The sequence below is a fragment of the Paroedura picta genome, chromosome 13 (genome assembly GCF_049243985.1).
Source record: "Paroedura picta isolate Pp20150507F chromosome 13, Ppicta_v3.0, whole genome shotgun sequence".
Lineage (NCBI taxonomy): Eukaryota > Metazoa > Chordata > Lepidosauria > Squamata > Gekkonidae > Paroedura > Paroedura picta.
This window is the reverse complement of record NC_135381.1, coordinates 21,397,440-21,415,629: the sequence shown is the minus strand read 5'-3', so window position 1 is coordinate 21,415,629 and position 18,190 is coordinate 21,397,440. Positions and strand designations below refer to the sequence as shown.

The following is an 18,190-nucleotide window of genomic DNA, read 5'->3' as shown; positions in this document are numbered from 1 at the left end:
GTGAGGCTTCCCTGGCTGCAGTCCCTCCCAAGAGCTGTTTTAAGTCACTAAGCACCAAGCAACACACAGCCCCGTTTGCTGGTTTATTTTCCCTTTATTTTTCACTCAATTTTCGGCCAAAAATCATGCCCGTGCAGGGGGGGGGGGTTATTATTTTTTTTTACTCGGGGGGACCGTGGCAATGATGAAATGGCAGCTCAAACACCACCTGCTAGCTAGATGGGTCTCTCCGTTGCAACATGTTTTTTTGTTTTTTTAACCTTCCTTAAAGGGAAAGGGGCTTTTTGGGAGCATGATAACGGCCGCCCATTGGCTGCTTGACGGCCAGGGGCGGGACAAAGCTCGGCAATATCGCTTCCTGGCTAGCTATTTTTGCCGAGCCCGGAAACCTGTGGGAAACGATAGAAACGCAACTGGATTCCACTACAAAGGCAGGTATGCATAACGACGAATTCCACTATTTAAAATGGCGTTTTCTCATTCCGCAGCCAATTTGCTACATAGATCCTGGTGCGGAATGGCCCTCAGTCTAAGTGGTGTGTCTCCTAATAACATCTCCTCTCTTTGATAGCAGCTTGCTTGTGATCTTGGCCTCCTTAAGAGTAGATTGGTCATTTACTGTTGGGCTGAAAGCCTAACCCTACGCTTCTGAACTGGATTGGGCCAGTCTAGTGGCAAGAAGGGTGGTGCCAGGCCATGCACAGCATGGGAAAGGCAGCACCCAATCTGTCCAAGCCGTGGTAGAGTAGGCTTGGCTGGGTAGAAAAAAAAACTCTTCCTCTCTCCACTTCCAGGTTGGGGCAGGGGCCTTTTTCCAGGGCAATTTTCCCTCCCAGTCTACACCTTGGTCTTCTCCATGGCCTTAAAGTGGGGATGTCAAGGACCAAACTATGACATTTCTTGCACACAGCAGGTTCTCTCACTCTGAGCTATGTCTGCCTTCTCTGGACCTTTTACCGATATGTATAAAGCAGAACTCTGTAAATACTCGGCTGGAGCCCTGTGCACACTTCGCTGGCCACAGGTCCTGCTGAACTGGATGGAATGTGCTTTTGCATGAACAGGAATAGGAATGGCCTGCTAACTCTTAGGAGTCTGAAAGGGTGTACGGTGTTGTTAAGAATCCCCTTGCAGCCCACTTGTCATCTTTATCTGATGGAAGAGACTGGTTTATGTCTGTCTAGTTCAGTATTCTGTGTCCAACTGTAGCTGTTCCTATCATTCTGGATGCAAACAAGCAAGGCATAGATAGGGTTGCCAGCTCTGGATTAGGAAATACCAGGAGGTTTGGAGGGCGGAGCCTGGGGAGGGTCTTGAAGAAGAAAAGCTGTTTTTTATACCCCACTTTTCACTGCCGAAAGGAGCTTCAAAGCGGCTTACAATCACCTTCCCTCCCTCTCCCCACAAGTGAGGTAGGTGGGTGGGTCTGAGAGAGCTCTGAGAGAACAGCTCTAGCTGTTATGAGAACAGCTCTAGCAGGACAGTGACTAGCCCAAAGTCACCCAGCTGGCTGCATGTGGAGGAGTTGGAAATTGAACCCAGCTCACCAGATTAGAAGCTGCCACTCTTAACCACTACATCACACTAACTCTGTGGAAGACTGACTCGGTGGGATATTATGCCACTGAGCCACTGCTTCTGTTGGAACCGATCTTCGTAACCTGGAGATCAGTTGAGGGAGATCCCCAGCCACATAAATAAATATAGAATAAATAACCCTATCACAAAGGTTCCCCCACCTTCCAGGAAGTTTATTCTGCAACATACTGCTTCTGTCCATGGAGGTTCTATTCAGCTATCAAAGCTAATAGCTGTTGTGAAAATGGCAGATGTATCTGAAGTTACATGAGGCTGAGAGCCAGTTTGGTGTAGTGGTTAGGAGTGCAGACTTCTAATCTGGCATGCCAGGTTCGATTCTGTGCTCCTCCACATGCAGCCAGCTAGGTGACCTTGGGCTCGCCACAGCACTGATAAAACTGTTCTGACTGGGCAGTGATATCTGGGCTCTCTCAGCCTCACCCACCTCACAGGGTGTCTGTTGTGGGGAGAGGAATGGGAAGGCGACTGTAAGCCGCTTTGAGCCTCCTTCGGGTAGGGAAAAGCGGCATATAAGAACCAACTCTTCTTCTTCTTCTTCTTCTTCTTCTTCTTCTTCTTCTTCTTCTTCTTCTTCTTCTTCTTCTTCTTCTTCTTCTTCTTCTTTCAGAGTGCACAGCCAAAGTAGCCTTCCATAGCCTTGTTTCAACTTTGAAGAGTCATAGTGAGAACACTGCTTACCTGAATGAAAACCTGTCCTGACCTATTCTCCCCAAACCGCCACCAGAATACACAGGCCATCTTGAGAAACCTGTTCCTTTGCTATTCTAATTGGGTGAATAATTATTTGGGTAGATCAGTTTACTTACTTAATTCCAAGGGGATGTGAGGGGGAGAGTGGGGGGGGGGAGTGCTGGGATGGCACAAAAAACAGGCTTTCTACTATCCCAGTAGCCAGCAGCTGGTATGGGATAAAATACTTACTCTCCATTTAACTTATTGGGGAAAGTAACACACATTCTCTCCTCACCCCCCCCCCCCCACTCCGCACAACTTTTTCCATTGCACAGTACTAACACAAAGAATTTTGTGTCATCTGATCATGAAAAGCCTGGAACTTTTTTTCCTTTCAAGTATCTTGTTCCTTTATAAGGTCACCAATAGGGCACAGTAGCAATGTCTTTACAGTTTGACCAGACCAAGTCAACTGGATGAATGGAAGATGTTATCAATTGATACAATCTGGACACTTTTAGCCTTTCACACAGATTGTGATTTTTGAACAAAGTTTAAAAGCATAGAGATTTGGAAGACCAACGAGTTTGTTTTTGTTTGGTTCTGGTTTTGTTCAGAATGTGTGCGTATTTTATAATTAAAACACTAGCTTCAAAGCCTGTTCCTAAGATCAGACCTTGAAAGGGTCCCCTCCCGTGGCCAGGCAGCTTAAGGTGGCCTTGGGTGGCAGCTTGCAGCCAGATCAAGTGGGGCGGGTGGGGGCTGGGCAGCTCTCATCAGCAGGCCCAGCCTAGCAGGCCAAGAGGCTCTCGTTAGGAGGCACTGCTTAGCAGGCCAAGAGGCCCTCATTAGCAAGCCCTCCACCACGATCCTTTGCCCAGTGCTTCTCCCCTTACCTGCTGCTGGCTCCAGACAGTGAGGCATCTGAAAACAAAGGTGGGGATGGAGGGCGGGAGCTGCAGGGGCAGGGCCAATCAGAGCAAAGCTGGCTGCACCCTGATTGGCCCTATTCCAACTTGGACAACCGGACATGTCCATCCCCCTAGGCTGTTTCACAAATATATAGAGGAACAACAATGGATATGGATTGTAACTCTCTGTTTTAATGTATTCTCAAAGCAACCCTACAAGGTAAATTATGCATTAGGAGTTAGGGTAAGAGAATGAGCTCTGCACAGAAAAGGCCCTGTTTTTATTTTAATTTCAGCCCAAAACTCACTGGTTGCCCTTAAATTAACTCCTTCTATGGCTATATGCATATAGTACTGGATAGGGCGTTATAGCAATTATTTGCAACTGGATTTGACTTGTCCAACTGCAACTTGTTGTAGGGCAATGATAATGCAACATCCAGAGATATGGATGCATTCTCTTTCAGTGGTGGTTCCTCAAGGTTAATATTAGCATGGTACTGGCCTGCTGTATAAGGCTGTTGCAAAGATTACAAAATAGTACTCATGAAGTGCTTTGAACACTGAAGGCGCTATATAAATATCAAGTGCTAAGGGTGTGTGTGTGAAGTGTTATCAAGTTGCAGCTGATTTATGGCAACCGCAGTAAGGGGCTTTCAAAGTTAGAGTACCTTCATCTTAAAAACAAGAAGACACCTGCAAATACAAAACTAACATTTCAGAGAGAAGAGTAAGCTGCTCCCCAAATATGCAGTTTTTCATATATTGTAGAGAGCTGCTGTAAAGACTAGTTGTTAATTTCCTGCATTCTCCAGGACATTGAACTAAATGACCCTGGAGGTCCCTTCCAACTCTCTGATTCTATGGAATGTGAAACACTTTGACAGTTATACAAATGTTAAATATTTTATGACACAGGGAAGGAACTGGTGATGTCCGCAAGGCCAATTGGTTAGTAATATGTGGAATAAAATGTTGTGCCTATAAAAAAAGCCAAAGTCATAAGTAAAGCATCCTGAAGCTTGTGCTTGTTACTAGAGGTAAAATTTAGCAGGTAAGGAATTTTGTCTTAAAATGCTGAATTTGAAGGTGGCAGCTGTATTTAATTTCTAAATAATTGTTCCTGTGGCTTAGGCTAGTAGGGGGAGCTTGATTAGGACATACCCTGCCCATTCATTCTAAACATGCTGGCAGCAACTGCAGTAGTCTGTCTACGAAGAAAGAATGACATTCTGTCCATGGTCAGAGGTACTGTTCCTTCATGTGAGCTCACATTCAAAGCAGAGGCATGGCAAAGGATGGGGGGGGGGTTGGGAACAGAGAGTAGGGTACAAGGCCAGGACCCAAAGTTGCTGTAGCAGACTCCCCTACACACACACTTGTACCATTGAGCTTGTCTAAACCATCTTCTCCTTGGCAAAGGAGTTATGTTGGACTCTGTCCAATTCTCTGAAGCTTTGTCCCACACTAAGCTATTATTCTGTGGGAGCCAAGTCCCTCTCCTCTGGGGCAGAGTGCCCCTGTGGCAATTGGCTGGTTGTGACTGATTCTGAACTTACTCCCAAGTGAACGTGTGTGTGTGTGTGTGTGTGTGTGTGTGTGTATGGAGGGGGGACAGACATGGGAAACCCCAATGTTTCCTGCCTCTCTCTCTCTCAAACCACTTTTACAACAGCAGTGATAACTGACTACGTGATTTGATGGCCTCTAAAATTTTTAGGAAGTTATTTTGCTCTGGCCTGTTTTTAGACTGCTGCTATGAAAGGTGGTATTCTGATAAAAAGAGGAAAGTGTTCAGATCCGTACGATAGTCCTGCTGTATACCTGGCCTAAAGACCTCTAGTACAGACCTCCAGCCTGCAGTTGTCCGAGAGAAAAGGGACTCTGTATATGGCCAGGTGTATTTCTAGTTGTCATATATTTCACAAAGTAGCTGGAGGAAAGGGGCTCTACTGATCTACTGATCATTAGTGTGGGGTGGTGGTAACTCATTTGCTTATTAGCTGGTTTGTGATGATCCAGTCACAAAAAGTAAGTTTCCCCATGATTTCAGCATTCCAGCCCAGTAAGAGGAAGGGAGCCGTGAATCTCAACAGCGTATGACCTGGAAATCTTTAATTGCCATTGAATTTGAATCTAGCTCTTCTAACTAAATCTAGCAGATCTTCATGGCTAGTCGCCTGAAACTATTTCATGATTCTTTCCTCCCAAATTTCTAGCCCTCTTTGAGACTTGAGGAAGTTGACTTTTCGCCAGCCCTATTGCGTAATAAGGCACTGGACCTCTAGGTGTAAGAAAATGCCAATCTATGAGTCATCATCATCATCAGCATTAATATTTCAATGAAATCAGAGCCCAGTGGCACCTTTAAGACCAACAAAGATTTATTCAGGGCGTGAGCTTTCGAATGCAAAGCACTCTTTGTCAGACTAAGAAGAGTGCTTGCACTCGAAAGCTCACGCCTTGAATACATCTTTGTTGGTCTTAAAGGTGCCACTGGACTCTGATTTTAATGTGCTACTACAGTCCATCACGGCTCCCCATTTGAATCTACTAATATTTCAAAATCTCTTTACAAAGGCAATAAAAGACAATGGCGCTGACGCATTTTATTTTTTTTGGGGGGGGGGGGAGAAGAGGCTCACGAAGTTGACTTTCTTCTCCCACTTGTTGAATGTGTAGCGTGTGCGTTTGAAGACAAGCGCGACTCCAGGCGCCCTTATGGAAGAAAGACTCCTTGCTGCGATCCTGCCAGAGGGCTGCATACTTTTCAACACGACGGGGCTTACTTGCGAGGAAGCGCCCAGAGTGCGCGTGCCTCCATGAAGCCGCAGCCTCCAATGGGACACGCCAAGCAGGGCTCCCCCCCCCCCCCCCGCTCTCAGTCGAGGGCTGTGAAGGTCGGGGCCGGAGCTCCCCCCCTTCCTCCTCCGGGCGAGCCAGGAGAGGGTGGAGAGACAGAGAGAGAGAGAGAGAGAGAGAGAGGCTGGCTGATGGTGCCGCCGCCGCCGCCACGTTCAGCCCACCCCCAGCGGGGCTCGCCTGCTTGCCGGCTTCGCGGCGCGGAGGGGAGAGAGGCGAGGCGGAGGCAGCCACTCGCTCCGCCCAGGCCAGCCGGGCTCCTGCTTTTCCTGGGGGCTGCCGAGGCTTGTCCCAGCCCCGCCAGCGCGGCGTGATCCAGCCTGTCTCCCCGCCGCCGCCGCAGTCCCAAGTTTTGCGGCCGGGAGAGGCGAGAGGCGCCGCCGGGCCGAGCGCGCCACCGCCGCTGGGCTCGGGGGCAGGTGGGGGGCCCGGGAGCCGGCCGGGGCTGCCGCCCTCAGGCGCCGGAGCCGCGTGGCCCGCGGCGCACTCGCTCGCTCCCTCCCCGACCAGCCGGCCAGCCATGCCTCCCCGCGCGCCGCCCGCCCTGCTGCTGCTCCTGCTGGCCGCCGCCTCGGCCGAGCCGCGCGCGCGAAGTTGCTCCGAAGTGAAGCGGCTCTACGTGGCCAAGGGCTTCAGCCAGAGCGAGGCGCCCAGCCACGAGATCAACGGTGAGGGCCGCCTCGGAGGGAGGCAGGCAGGGAGGGAGGGGGCCGGCGGCGGCGGCGGGGGTCTCCGTCGGCCTTTCGAGCGGGAGGCAGTGGGGCGGCAACGGGTGTCTGTGGCTCGCTGCGGGACCAGCGCCCGGGGCTGGGCTTTTTCTCCCGGCTTGCAAAGGCAAGACGGCGCGGGGGGCGTCTCGGCTGGTTGGGGCCGGGAAACGAGCTGGAGCGTCGTGACTTCTCCTTAGTTGGAGACGCGGGGCGAAGACGTGCCGGGGGGAAAGTTTGCTTTCGGGCTTTTAAAGACAGTTTTAGCAGCGCTCCCGTCTCCGCCCTCCCGGACATTTTAAGGTTTCCCCCCTCTCTTTGCGCTTTCCTTTTTTTCCCTTCCTCGCTTTTCTTTACCAAACTGGGTGCTTGATGGGGGTGGCGGTGGACAAGATGAGAATAGGTGAAATCAGGAGACTTTTGGCAGGGCGCTTCTCCCAGCCCCCCCACCTTTAAAGACACCCGTCTTAGTTCAGCTTCTGTTGCAAAGGACTGGAAGGAAATTTCATTCCCCCTCTGCGAGAAACGCTGAAGTTTGCACGTTATCCCGGCTCCTGGATTGCGAGCAATGAAAAGAATCTCAGCCTTCTATTGGAAGAAGGTGGGGGATGGGGGGAAAGATTATTTTCTGCCCCCCCCCTCCTCCTCCTCCTTTCTCACCACCCCCTTCCCCTTTTGGACCCACTCAATGAATTCAGGCAAACTGGAGGAATTCGGGGATGGAATTTGTAACAATTGATGCCTCCCCAACCATGTGGCTTCTTCTCCCCCCTCCAGCGGGGTGGAGTCTGTAGCCAGAGAACTGAACTGAGGATTGGTGGGAAACTCGGTAGATGCTCAAATAAGCGGGGTCAAAATTTACATTTCCTTGGAAATGGTAAGCCTCCAAGGCTAGGCCCCACGATGGCTTTCCCCCTCCCCCCCCACCTTCCTTCTATGGAAGAAGAAAATGCAAAAAAAAAAAAAAAGTCCTCTGGGCCGCTTGGAAGGAGTTTCAGGAAGCCTAGCGTAAAGTGGAACAGTGTGGCTGTAGCCTTGACCCTGTTTCCAGCTTGTGCCTTATAAAGAACTCTTAACGGTGTCGGAGGGCTCCAGAAATGCCAGTGGAGAGACAGTCATCCGACTCCCCCTCCCCGCACCTCTTTTTCTTCTAATATGAAAGCAATTAACGTGTTCTCTGTATTTCTCCCACAGTGTGTGAGCTGTTCTAACCTTTTGCTGCTAGCCGTATTGTACATTTTGCCCCGGAGCTGGCATCCTCCTTAGCAGAACCCTTTGGATGGCAGCCTCTCAGGGAGCTGAAGCCTCTTTGGCAGGCTCACCCCCACAAGCCCTTCCTCCCCAGGAAAGGAGAGACAAGCAGGAAGTGCCTCACTTTTCACAGGTTTAGGCCTGGAATCTCCTGCTTATAAATAGAGGACTTGGCTTCTGCCTCCATCCTCACACCCATCAGAAAAGGAGACTTTAAAGCAGGGGTACACAAACAGAGGCCCTCCAGAGGTCCATGGACTACAATTCCCATGAGCCCCTGCCAGCAAATGCTGGCAGGGGCTCATGGGAATTGTAGTCCATGGACCTCTGGAGGGCCGCTGTTTGTGTACCCCTGCTTTAAAGCCCTCCTTCCTGGAAATAAGGGGGATGCAAACTGGGAGCCAGTGGGCAGAATGTTAGGCTTAGGCTGAATTCGTATCTCTTACACGGCCCTGTATTTGCAGGATGGCTTTGAACAAATTACTGTCTTGCCTATCAACTTGTAAAGAGCTACCTTGCAGGGCTGTTGTGACACGAGACTCTGAAAAGAGCTCTTATTTAGCCATGTACTTGCAGGGATGGCTTTGGCCAATCTGTCTTGTAAAATGGTAAGAGCCTACCTTACAGGGCCATTGAGAAGATATGACAAGAATTGTGAGATGCTTTATATGTTCAGTTGATATGCCCGGTTAATACTTTGTGATGTTACTATAATTGCTGTAATAAAAATGAGCATTTATAGGGCACCAAGGGATGTGAAACAATTTGGACATGTTCGGGTGTCCTTACAGTGTAGTGTAGGAGTTTAGGAGCTGTTCTAGAACTTGGAAACTGAAGTTCAAATCCCTACTCAGCCATGAAGCTCACTGACTAATTTTGGACCAGTTACTCTTTCTCAGTCTAGCCTACCTTACAGGGTTGTTTTGAGGCTTAAATGGAGAAGAAGAAAGTGGCATTCCTTGGAGGATGAATGAGATGGAAAGGTACTAAATAAACAAATCACCCTGTGAGGTAGACTATTTGGGCTGGAAAGAATAGCCTGCATGAGACATCCCTTGTGAGGTTGTGGCCAAGATAAGGTTTCATATTTCACAGTTCAGTCTGAAATCATTCTGCCTCAGTGCTAATAACAGATTTTGGGTACCTACAAGTGCTAAAACCATGAGCCCAGTTTCCCTGCTATGGTGGCCACTTAAATCTACCCACACATGGATTTATTTTGTAGATTGGCCAGGTGGTTATTGCCCTTTTTGATACTTAAATTTTTACTACATGTATAGGGAGGATGTGCTACATGTGCTCCTCCCAAATACCACTATTTTGTCTGAAAAGAGCAACACATGTATTTTTCAGTGTAGGTACGCATGAACTTGAGGGTGAAAATACGTATATTGCCCTTTCAGACAATATGGCAATAGCACAATGAGAGAGGAGTGCATGTAGCATGTTCTCCTCTTATGTGTGGTAAAACATAATGGCTAGAAAGGACAACCAGTTGCTGTGAACAGCCAAGTTGGAGGATGGTATTCCCACAAAACCACAAATCTGCGGATGATTTCAAACAGTTTCTTCCTATTGGTGGTTCACATGTCAGCCTCTAGTTATCCCGAGTTAAACTGTTTTTTCCTCATAAATCACACTTGTGAGATTCTGCCCGCCCCTTATAGCTTCGTCTGCTGGTTTGTGTATCTGAGGTTCCCCTGAGTGTTTTCAGTTAGTTGGCTGCAGAAAATTGTAGCCTAATGTACTCGCACTCCAAACATTTTTATTCTCTTTTGGGTTTGGTTTCTTTCAACCTTCATCTCTTTCCCGAGGCTGCGGCTTTTATTTTCTCTTTTGAATGACCTACTGGACTGCATTCTCCCAAGGAACAAAAGAAGTGCCTTTTTAGCTGGAGCCTTCGAGAAGACCACCAAGGACTCGAGGCCCCGGCCTGGCGCGATTTCGCACCACTTTCAACAATAACAAAAATGCATGACTGAACAACTCAAAAATGTGGAGAGTTGGAATCATTTGTCTGGGTCTAGGGATACTGTCACAACACAGACGATCTCTGAGTCAATACCTTAGCAGTGCTAGTATAGATTCTGGGAAGGGGGGGGGGGTCATCTTTACCATTGCAGTTGCCCTCCACATGGGCACAGCTTATCCCTGCCAACTTTAAGGGAGATAGTCCAAGACAGGCCTGTTAATCTGCCTGAAGCAGCAGAAAAGAGCAAGAGCCCAAATTTGCGGTAGGGAATGAACTTTCATGAGTTGTTGCTGATTGGTCATATTTGAAGAAATTAGCGGTGACTCGCACTAGTTTATACCAAGGGTAGTCAAACTGCGGCCCTCCAGATGTCCATGGACTACAATTCCCATGAGCCCCTGCCAGCGAATGGACATCTGGAGGGCCGCAGTTTTGACTACCCCTGGTTTATACACTGGTACAGATTTTGTTAGTCTTTAAGATGCTACTGAACTGTAATGAAATGATTTTGGTTACTCATTCGTTCTCTTAGCTCATTGGCTGAAAACTACTGGCTTCTGGGAAAGTATAATTTTCACTGAACAGTGGGCCTAAAGGAATCTGAAGGTATGAATTGGTGGACAGAAGCCAAACCCAGCTTGTGTTTCCAGTTGACTTTTCTCCACTTTGCTTGGCCTGCATTCTCACATATGTGTATGCTCTCTCTCTCTCTGGGTCCCAAGCTGTTTCCCTCCTGCCTTAAGCTCTGCATTATCGTGTTTGCATGTCCTGATGTATAAGTCATTGGCACTGCTGGTTGTTTGTCTGAAAATAGCCACATTTATTCTTGATCCCTTGCTTCTGAGTCTGGCCAGCACCGGACGTTCTTTTTACCCATTTCCATAGCGTGATGTCTATTTAGGTTGCTGGGCATGCAGAGTTATATGACATATCATTTTGTTTTTCATCTGCCTTACCTGCAATTTGTAGATGCTTTAAAATTAATAAGGATATTGTGAAGATTTCCCCAGAGGAAATGAAAACAGGGTCAAAGAATCCTGCATCCAGTAATAAAATTGGGTTTGGAAATGCTTGTCCTTGCCTCGGTTAAGGCCTTGGTTGATTTAGTTGGCTGATATTTCTAGAGAAGCAGCCCTCTGTAATTGGGCAGAGGGCAGTTTATACAATCAGAAGGACCAAGTAGTGAAGAGTTTGCTAGACCATACTACTTCGGGCTGTAATAGTGGTGCAGGGAGGTGGCTGTTAGGAGAAATTGAAGATATACATACTTCCCCATTGGAGAACACAAATCACCCTTAACAAATGCTAAAATGTACCTCAAGGTTCAGTTTCAACCTGATATTCTGCTTTAGTATTTTCAGGGAGTTTGTTAGATGAAATAACAGAATATCATAATATTTAGGATTATATGGCACTTTTGGTGTTCAAAGCATTTTGTATCTTGTGTAATCTTGATAACAGCTCTGTAAGGAAGGCCAGTATTATTATGGTAACATTGCTGAAACTGGGAAAAAGTGGTCTGTCTAGTTTGTAACCAAAACTGGAACCAGCAGTCTTCTGTATTACCACTCATTCTTTCAACCACTATGATACAACATTTTTTCAGTCTGGAGTGGGACAACCTAGTCTCAGTATAATAATGGTGTCCAGACATCACTTCGTAATATGCAGAGTACCTAAACTGTTTGGCAACCTTAACGGGCTGCAGCATGGGAAATGGATGGATCTGTTGAGAAGTTCTGCCCAAATTTTTGTCAGAGGGAATGGGAGCTGCTCAGCACTACCAATTCTGGCACCGAGTATGAGCAGATTTAATGAGGTATATATGCACTTAATTGCATGAAGTAGACACTCTTAAATGCCAGGCTTCAACGGAACTCAAAAGCTGTTCTGGCAGCAAGGAGGAGTCCTGTGACATGAGGAAGTGGAATGGACAGAAGGTGCTACAAACGGGCCATAGTTTCTGTCTCAGTCTTTGTATCTTATTCTGAGCACTGCCCTAGAGAACAGGTCAAAAAATCTGCATAACGAGGCCATATACAGGTAGGAGGGATGTTTCTAGAAACTGGAGGTGGAGTGGCCTCTGAAGTTTGCAAACAAATCCTCAAATAAAAAAGTATTAAGAAGCTTTACAAGCTACCCAAACCAGAGAACCAGTTAACCCATTAACAGCGACTGCATGTTCATCCTGCCTGAAATACTTAACATCTATTTGTAAGAAACTGCCAGTGCATGTTTAGTTTATAAGATGTTCAGCTGTACGTGACTATAACATGATAATTACTTAACGCACAGGCATTCCCGATGACTTGTGAACAGGATTAACAGGCATGCAGGTACTCACATGGCTGCATTTTAAAAAATGTCTACTGAGGTCTTGCAAGATTAGGGTTGACATTATGGGGTGCTTTTTAAAGTGAAGAGCAGCCAAAAGGAAGGGGAGGAAATGGCAGCAAAATGGGGGGGGGAGGGGAACAGAGCAGTGACAGGAGGGGATGGAGGAAAGAGAATGACCACAGGGAACTAACTGTCAGCCTTCCATAACAAGAAGTGAAGATGGCGCAAAGCAGCAGCAGTGCAGGGAGGGAGGGAGAAGGCAACAGGGATGGATGAGGTGAGGCCTGGTGCTGAGAGGATGCAGGGAACAGCAGGGCAGATAGACCCACTGGACTAGTAGGGCTGCAGGTGTCTGTGATTTAGCATTGTTGCGTAGAGCTTCTCCTGGTGGTGCTGGTAGACCCAGCAAGGGTAAGAAAGGCAGGGAGAGAAATGAGATTTCCTGTCTCTGGGGAGACATCTCAGGTCCACGATTTGCCCTTCTTCTGGTGGTCCCAGGAAGCATGATGTCAGAGCCCCACGAATGCTGGAAAGAGGCAGATCACACTTCCCTGTTCTTGTCAACTTTGGGGCTGCGAGAGGTCACCTTCTTGGGCTGTCCCAGCAGTCCTGTTCTCAGAGTCCCAAGGGTGACGGGGATGGGATAGAACCAGCTGTTTGTGGGGCTCTGAGCCCGGGGTTCCTGGGACAGTTCAGCAGGGGTGATTTTGCAGCTTGAAAATGTCTGTTCCCCTCTCCTTTCCAGCCCCCCCCCTAGGGTGTGAGGGTGTGTTCCCAACAGAACCCCAAGAATGGATGGAAAGGGTGGAACTGGTTGTGTTTAGCTTCCCCAAGGATTGTGGCAAAGCCATCCTCTGGCAACCGAAAGAGCATCTGGAATGCTTTGTCACTCTTCTCTACTGGTTAGCTATACAAAATCTGAACGTGAGGTGGATTCAAGTGGGGAGCTGTGTTGGGCTGAAGCGTCGGAACAAATATAGAGTCCAGTGGCACTTTTAAGAGGTACGATGTCATCTGAGGAAGTATGTGTGCACACAAAAGCTCATCTGGAACCCGGAACATCTAAATAAAAGGGGTAAGGGGTTGTGGGAAGCTAATCAGGTTCATCATTGGCACCTGTATGCCTCTGATTGGCTGCCCAACAGATTAGAACTCCCACCCTAACTGGCTTCCCACAATTTTACCACTTCTTCTCAGTCTCTGACCCCTCAGACACCTCTCCTGGGTGAGCTGCCATGGTGCATGGGGGCTCTTTGGTTTCGCCCTCCTGAGGCAATGGCTCCTACCTACAGAGCTTAGGGAAGCCAGCCTGGGAGTATGGAGTAAGCAATCACATATTTTCAGGCAACTCTGGATTTTTGCCGCCTTCCAGGTAGTAAAAAGCCATTCTTGCTTTACAGCAAGGGTAGCCAAACTGCAGCCCTCCAGATGTCCATGGACTACAATTCCCATGAGCCCCTGCCAGCATTTGCTGTCCGTGGACATCTGGAGGGCCGCAGTTTGACCACCCCTGCTTTACAGTATTAAAAGCCCCATGCATGCACTAATGCTGTTGTGCACATGTACGCCAAGCCCACTGTTCAGCAAGGTTCCAGTGCATGACTGTAAGCCCTGTGTGAGCATGGAATTTCCCCTGCTGCCCGTGTGCCTCTGTTTCGCACTTGCAATAGAGACAGTCTGCAGGAGTTCTGTCCCCTCCCAGCCCTGCGCTGAACTGACCAGGAAAGTTTCTGCTCAGGCGGAAGCTTGCACACCTTTCAGAGCTAGTGTGCATTCTGCTTGACGGAAACTGAAACTTCTCTCGTTTATACGCCAAAAGGGATTTAGTTTTGAAAGCCCGGGGGGGGGGGGGCTATGGCAGATGTTGAAATTGAGACTTCTCTTTGAGAGACAAAAAATATAGACACTCCCCTGTCCTATGCCGTTCTCTCTCCTCCTGTTCTTTGCTGCTTGTTTGTGCTTTTCTGCTCCGAGAATAGGGTTTTGTTCAGCTGCAGCTGGACGTTGGGTCCCAACAATCTGCGGCGTTAAGCATGTGGTTAGCCATGACTGCTTTGCAATGGCCCGGTGTGAGTGGGAGGACCGTTTTCCTTGGCAGCTGCTTCACAGAAAGTACTGTTTTGTGTGCCAGAATAAGCAGTTATTACATTCCATGTCATTTATAGCCAAATTATTATCTATTGTTAAAATTACCTCAATTATCAGATGTTTCCTTCAAAATGCAGTCGGTCGTCCCCCTCTTCATTCATTTCGGATGACGGAAGTCCTTATTTCATAGCCTGAAAGAAATGACGTTGGTTCTTTAAAGCAGGGGTAGTCAACCTGTGGTCCTCCAGATGTCCATGGACTACAATTCCCATGAGCCCCTGCCAGCGAATGCTGGCAGGGGCTCATGGGAATTGTAGTCCATGGACATCTGGAGGACCACAGGTTGACTACCCCTGCTTTAAAGGTTTGGAAAAGTTGAGGGATATCTTTTTACAATTCTTTATCGGTAGTTTTTTTAAAAAATTACAAGTCCATCGTCTGCCCCACATATGAAGCAGGTCTCCCTGAATCTGATGTATGCCTTTGGCTGCTAGAGTTGTAATTCTCTTTGTATTGCCACAAGGAAGCACATATTTCCGTGCTACCTGTTCTGTGTAGCCTTTATCTGTTTTGGGTGGGGAGGGGGAGTTGACTTTGACCTTTCGTGGAGGTGTGTTTTCTTTACTACTCTATTGTGTACTTTGCAGGCAGCACTTGCAGATTGTATGTTTCGGAGAAGAGCCGGCATTCTTCTTAAGTGTCACACTTCCTTGGCAAAGATGATTCTAATATCTGCTCATCCTTAATGTACACTGTGGTGCATCTGAGAGTCTCTGTGTCTTGGCTGTGATGTGCTCCCAGTCCTATAAGCTAGACAGCAGGCAGCATTGGAAAGAGGATGTAGGCCTGACTTGATGCCAAGGCTGAGCCCACCACACCCTTCTTTTGCCCACCAGTTACCACTGTCTTTCCCCCTGAGGCACTGTGGCCTGCATTGTGATCGTGCTCTGCTGTATTATTACAAAAACATACTTGTTCCAGTTAAAAACCTGGCCAGTTCACCAGCTAGCTGGAGACAAGGCAGCAGGTAAAAAGTTTCCTTGGACTTAGCTGGAACTAGAAGAAGAAGAGCTAGTTTTTTACTACCCGGTGCAGTCCCAAAGTGGCTCACAAGCAGCTTTCCCTTCCTCTCCCTACAAAAGATACCCTGCTAAGAAGAGCTGTTGTTTTTTTTTTAAATTATCCTGCATTCTACCACTCAAAGGAGTCTCTAAGCAACTTACCATCACCTCCTCTTCCTCTCTCCACAACAAATACCCTGTGAAGTAGGTGAGGCTGAGAGACCTCTGAAAGAACTGTGACTAGCCCAAGGTAGAAGAGGAGTAGGGACTCAAATCCAGTTATCCAGATTACAGTCCACTGCTCTTTAACCATTACAGCACGCTGGCTCTTCAAGTACAAGTTTGCAATACTTGCAAGGTTTTGGGGTTTAGATAAGCTGGACTTGCAAGGTCTTGGGGTTTAGATAAGATGGACTAAGCAAGGGCCTTTTCCTCACAGTCTTCTCTGTGTGTGTTTTTGCAGCCAGCTTTCGTGGGAGAGGCCAGACACTTGACTGGTGGCTCAGATAGATCTGAAATTACAAGTGGTGATGTGCCTGCCTGTCTTTCATAGAATCATAGAGTTGGAAGGGGCCATACAGGCCATCTAGTCCAACCCCCTGCTCAACGCAGGATCAGCCCAAAGCATCCAAGAAATCCTTCTGCCTGGGTGCATCTGTAGAGGGGTGTGAAGTGCATCCCTGCCGTGGAACCAGTGGAAATATGTCTGCCCACGCCTGTTCCCATTCCACTTGCCCTGTCCCTCCTCCTTGTCTCTGTTGTACCCGCAAAAAAATGCAGCATGCCAGTTGTCATCTAGCAGCTCTTCCTCAGCCCAGAATCCCTCCCTCTTTCTCCTCGATTTAACTTTCCCTGCCAGTCAGTCCTGGCAAAGAAAGTTTTAAAAGGGACTGGCAGCGGCGGTGATGGCAGAGCAGCATGTTGCTTGGTGATTTTGAAAATGCAGCTGAGCTCCACTTCCCTTCCCATGATGGATATGGGGTTCAGTAGATGGGTGACATGCTAAGTTGCATCTGCCCCACCAACCCCCAGTTATTGAGATGCTTTAAAGGCCCAGGAACGCCGTGAGTTTTTATTGTGTGGATGCTTTCTGAAATGCAAGAGATTCCTACTATAGAAGATGCAAGAGATTCCTACTCAGATGGAGAAAAATCTCACGTGGAAGCTGTCTGTCTGTCAGTGTAGTATATTTTTATCCAAGTCTTTCTCCAAACATCTTAAATTGGCAGGCTCTCCTTCTCTTGTTTTATCTGTAGGCTCCCCCTGCAGCGGGTGGGGCCATGGCTCTGTAGTAGAGATTTTCTGCTAGGTGGGCAGAAGGTGCTGGATTCAGTCCCTGGCATCTCTGGTTAAAAAGCTCAGGTAAAAGGTCATGTGAAAGCCCTCTGCTTGAGTCCCAGCAGGGTCACTGTCAGTTGGAGAAGGTACTCGGAGAAGACCTTGCTGGAACAACAGACTTGGGATAAGGTGACTTTGTGTACCCTCTCAACAGGTTAGAGTATGTGACCACCCCAAGATAACTGGAGCAAGTTTAGTGGCTGGTGTGGGGTTTGAACTAGTTCTTTCAGATTGCACCCCACAGTTTTTTGCAGGTTCAAGACATTTTGAAAAGGACCGTGTGGATTTTTGCTATAACTTTTCACTATTTGTGTGGGCGCTCTCAATTTGAGTCTGTTTTGAGAGCATTTCTGAATGTCAAGGTCCAAGTTACCACCACCCCCCGCCTCCTACCCTATATGATGTTAGCCATTCAGTCGTGCCTGACTCTTGGTGATCCTATGGCTCAGCTGTCTCCAGGTCTTTCAATCTTGCACCTCTACTTTTAGTTGTCTCTTTTGATCATGGCTGGATGGAGTCACTGAAGCAGTAGGTCAAACTTAAATGGACTCCAGGAAATGGTAGAGGACAGGAAGGCCTGGAGGATCATTGTCCATGGGGTTGCGATGGGTCGGACACGACTTCGCACCCAACAACAACAGCAATAACAAACCATTGTTTCCTTTTACTGTTCACCAATCCTAGCATAATAGCTTTTTCCATTGAGTTGGGTCGCATGATATGGCCAAAGTAAGTGAGCCAGAGTTTCGTGATTTTGCCTTCCTGTGATAGATCAGGCTTTATTCGCTGTAGCGTATTCTTGTTTGTGACTTTAGCTGTCCACAAAAGCTTTCTCCAACAACAGAGTTCAAATGAATTAATTCTCCTCTTATCTGATTTTTTCATTGTCCAACTTTCACAGTCATTAGTGGTTATTTGGAAATGTGACAGATTGGACTGATCTACACTTGGTAGTCTGGCTTATGTCCTTGCTTAGCCTTGCTCGGTTCAAGCTTCTCACTGCTGAGTGAACCAGAGCAATTTGAAGTTTGATTTCCGTACTGCAACCATCACTCATCAATATGTGATCCAAGATAAATGAATTCTTGAATGAATTCCGTCTCTTGTTGTTATTGTGACATGTATGTTTTTTGCAGTGGTCATCTTTTAAAGAAGAGGCCAAACTTCTTGCTTTCTACTCTGATTTTGTAATCAGCTGTTCTAGGCTTCCCCTAGTTTCAGACAGGAGGGCAGTGTCATCAGCATACTGAAAGTTATTTGTATTCCTTCCTCCAATTTAATTCCAATGTTTAATTCCTTGAGTTCAGTCTCTGTCGGCATACAAGGTAAACTGGAATGGGGAAAGAATGCAGCTTTGGCACACTCCTTTCTCTATTTTGAACCAGTCAGTAT

General features: G+C 47.6%; 1 protein-coding gene across 1 annotated transcript in view; it reads left to right on the top strand.

Moving 5' to 3' along the window:
- Positions 1-6,161: 6,161 nt before the first annotated feature.
- The window catches only part of GPC4 (glypican 4), a 78,500-nt gene continuing 66,471 nt past the window's right edge, over positions 6,162-18,190 (top strand). The window contains exon 1 of the mRNA XM_077309415.1: positions 6,162-6,712. Coding sequence (XP_077165530.1) covers positions 6,565-6,712 — 148 coding nt within the window. The 5' untranslated portion in view covers positions 6,162-6,564. The remainder of the gene's footprint in view (positions 6,713-18,190) is intronic.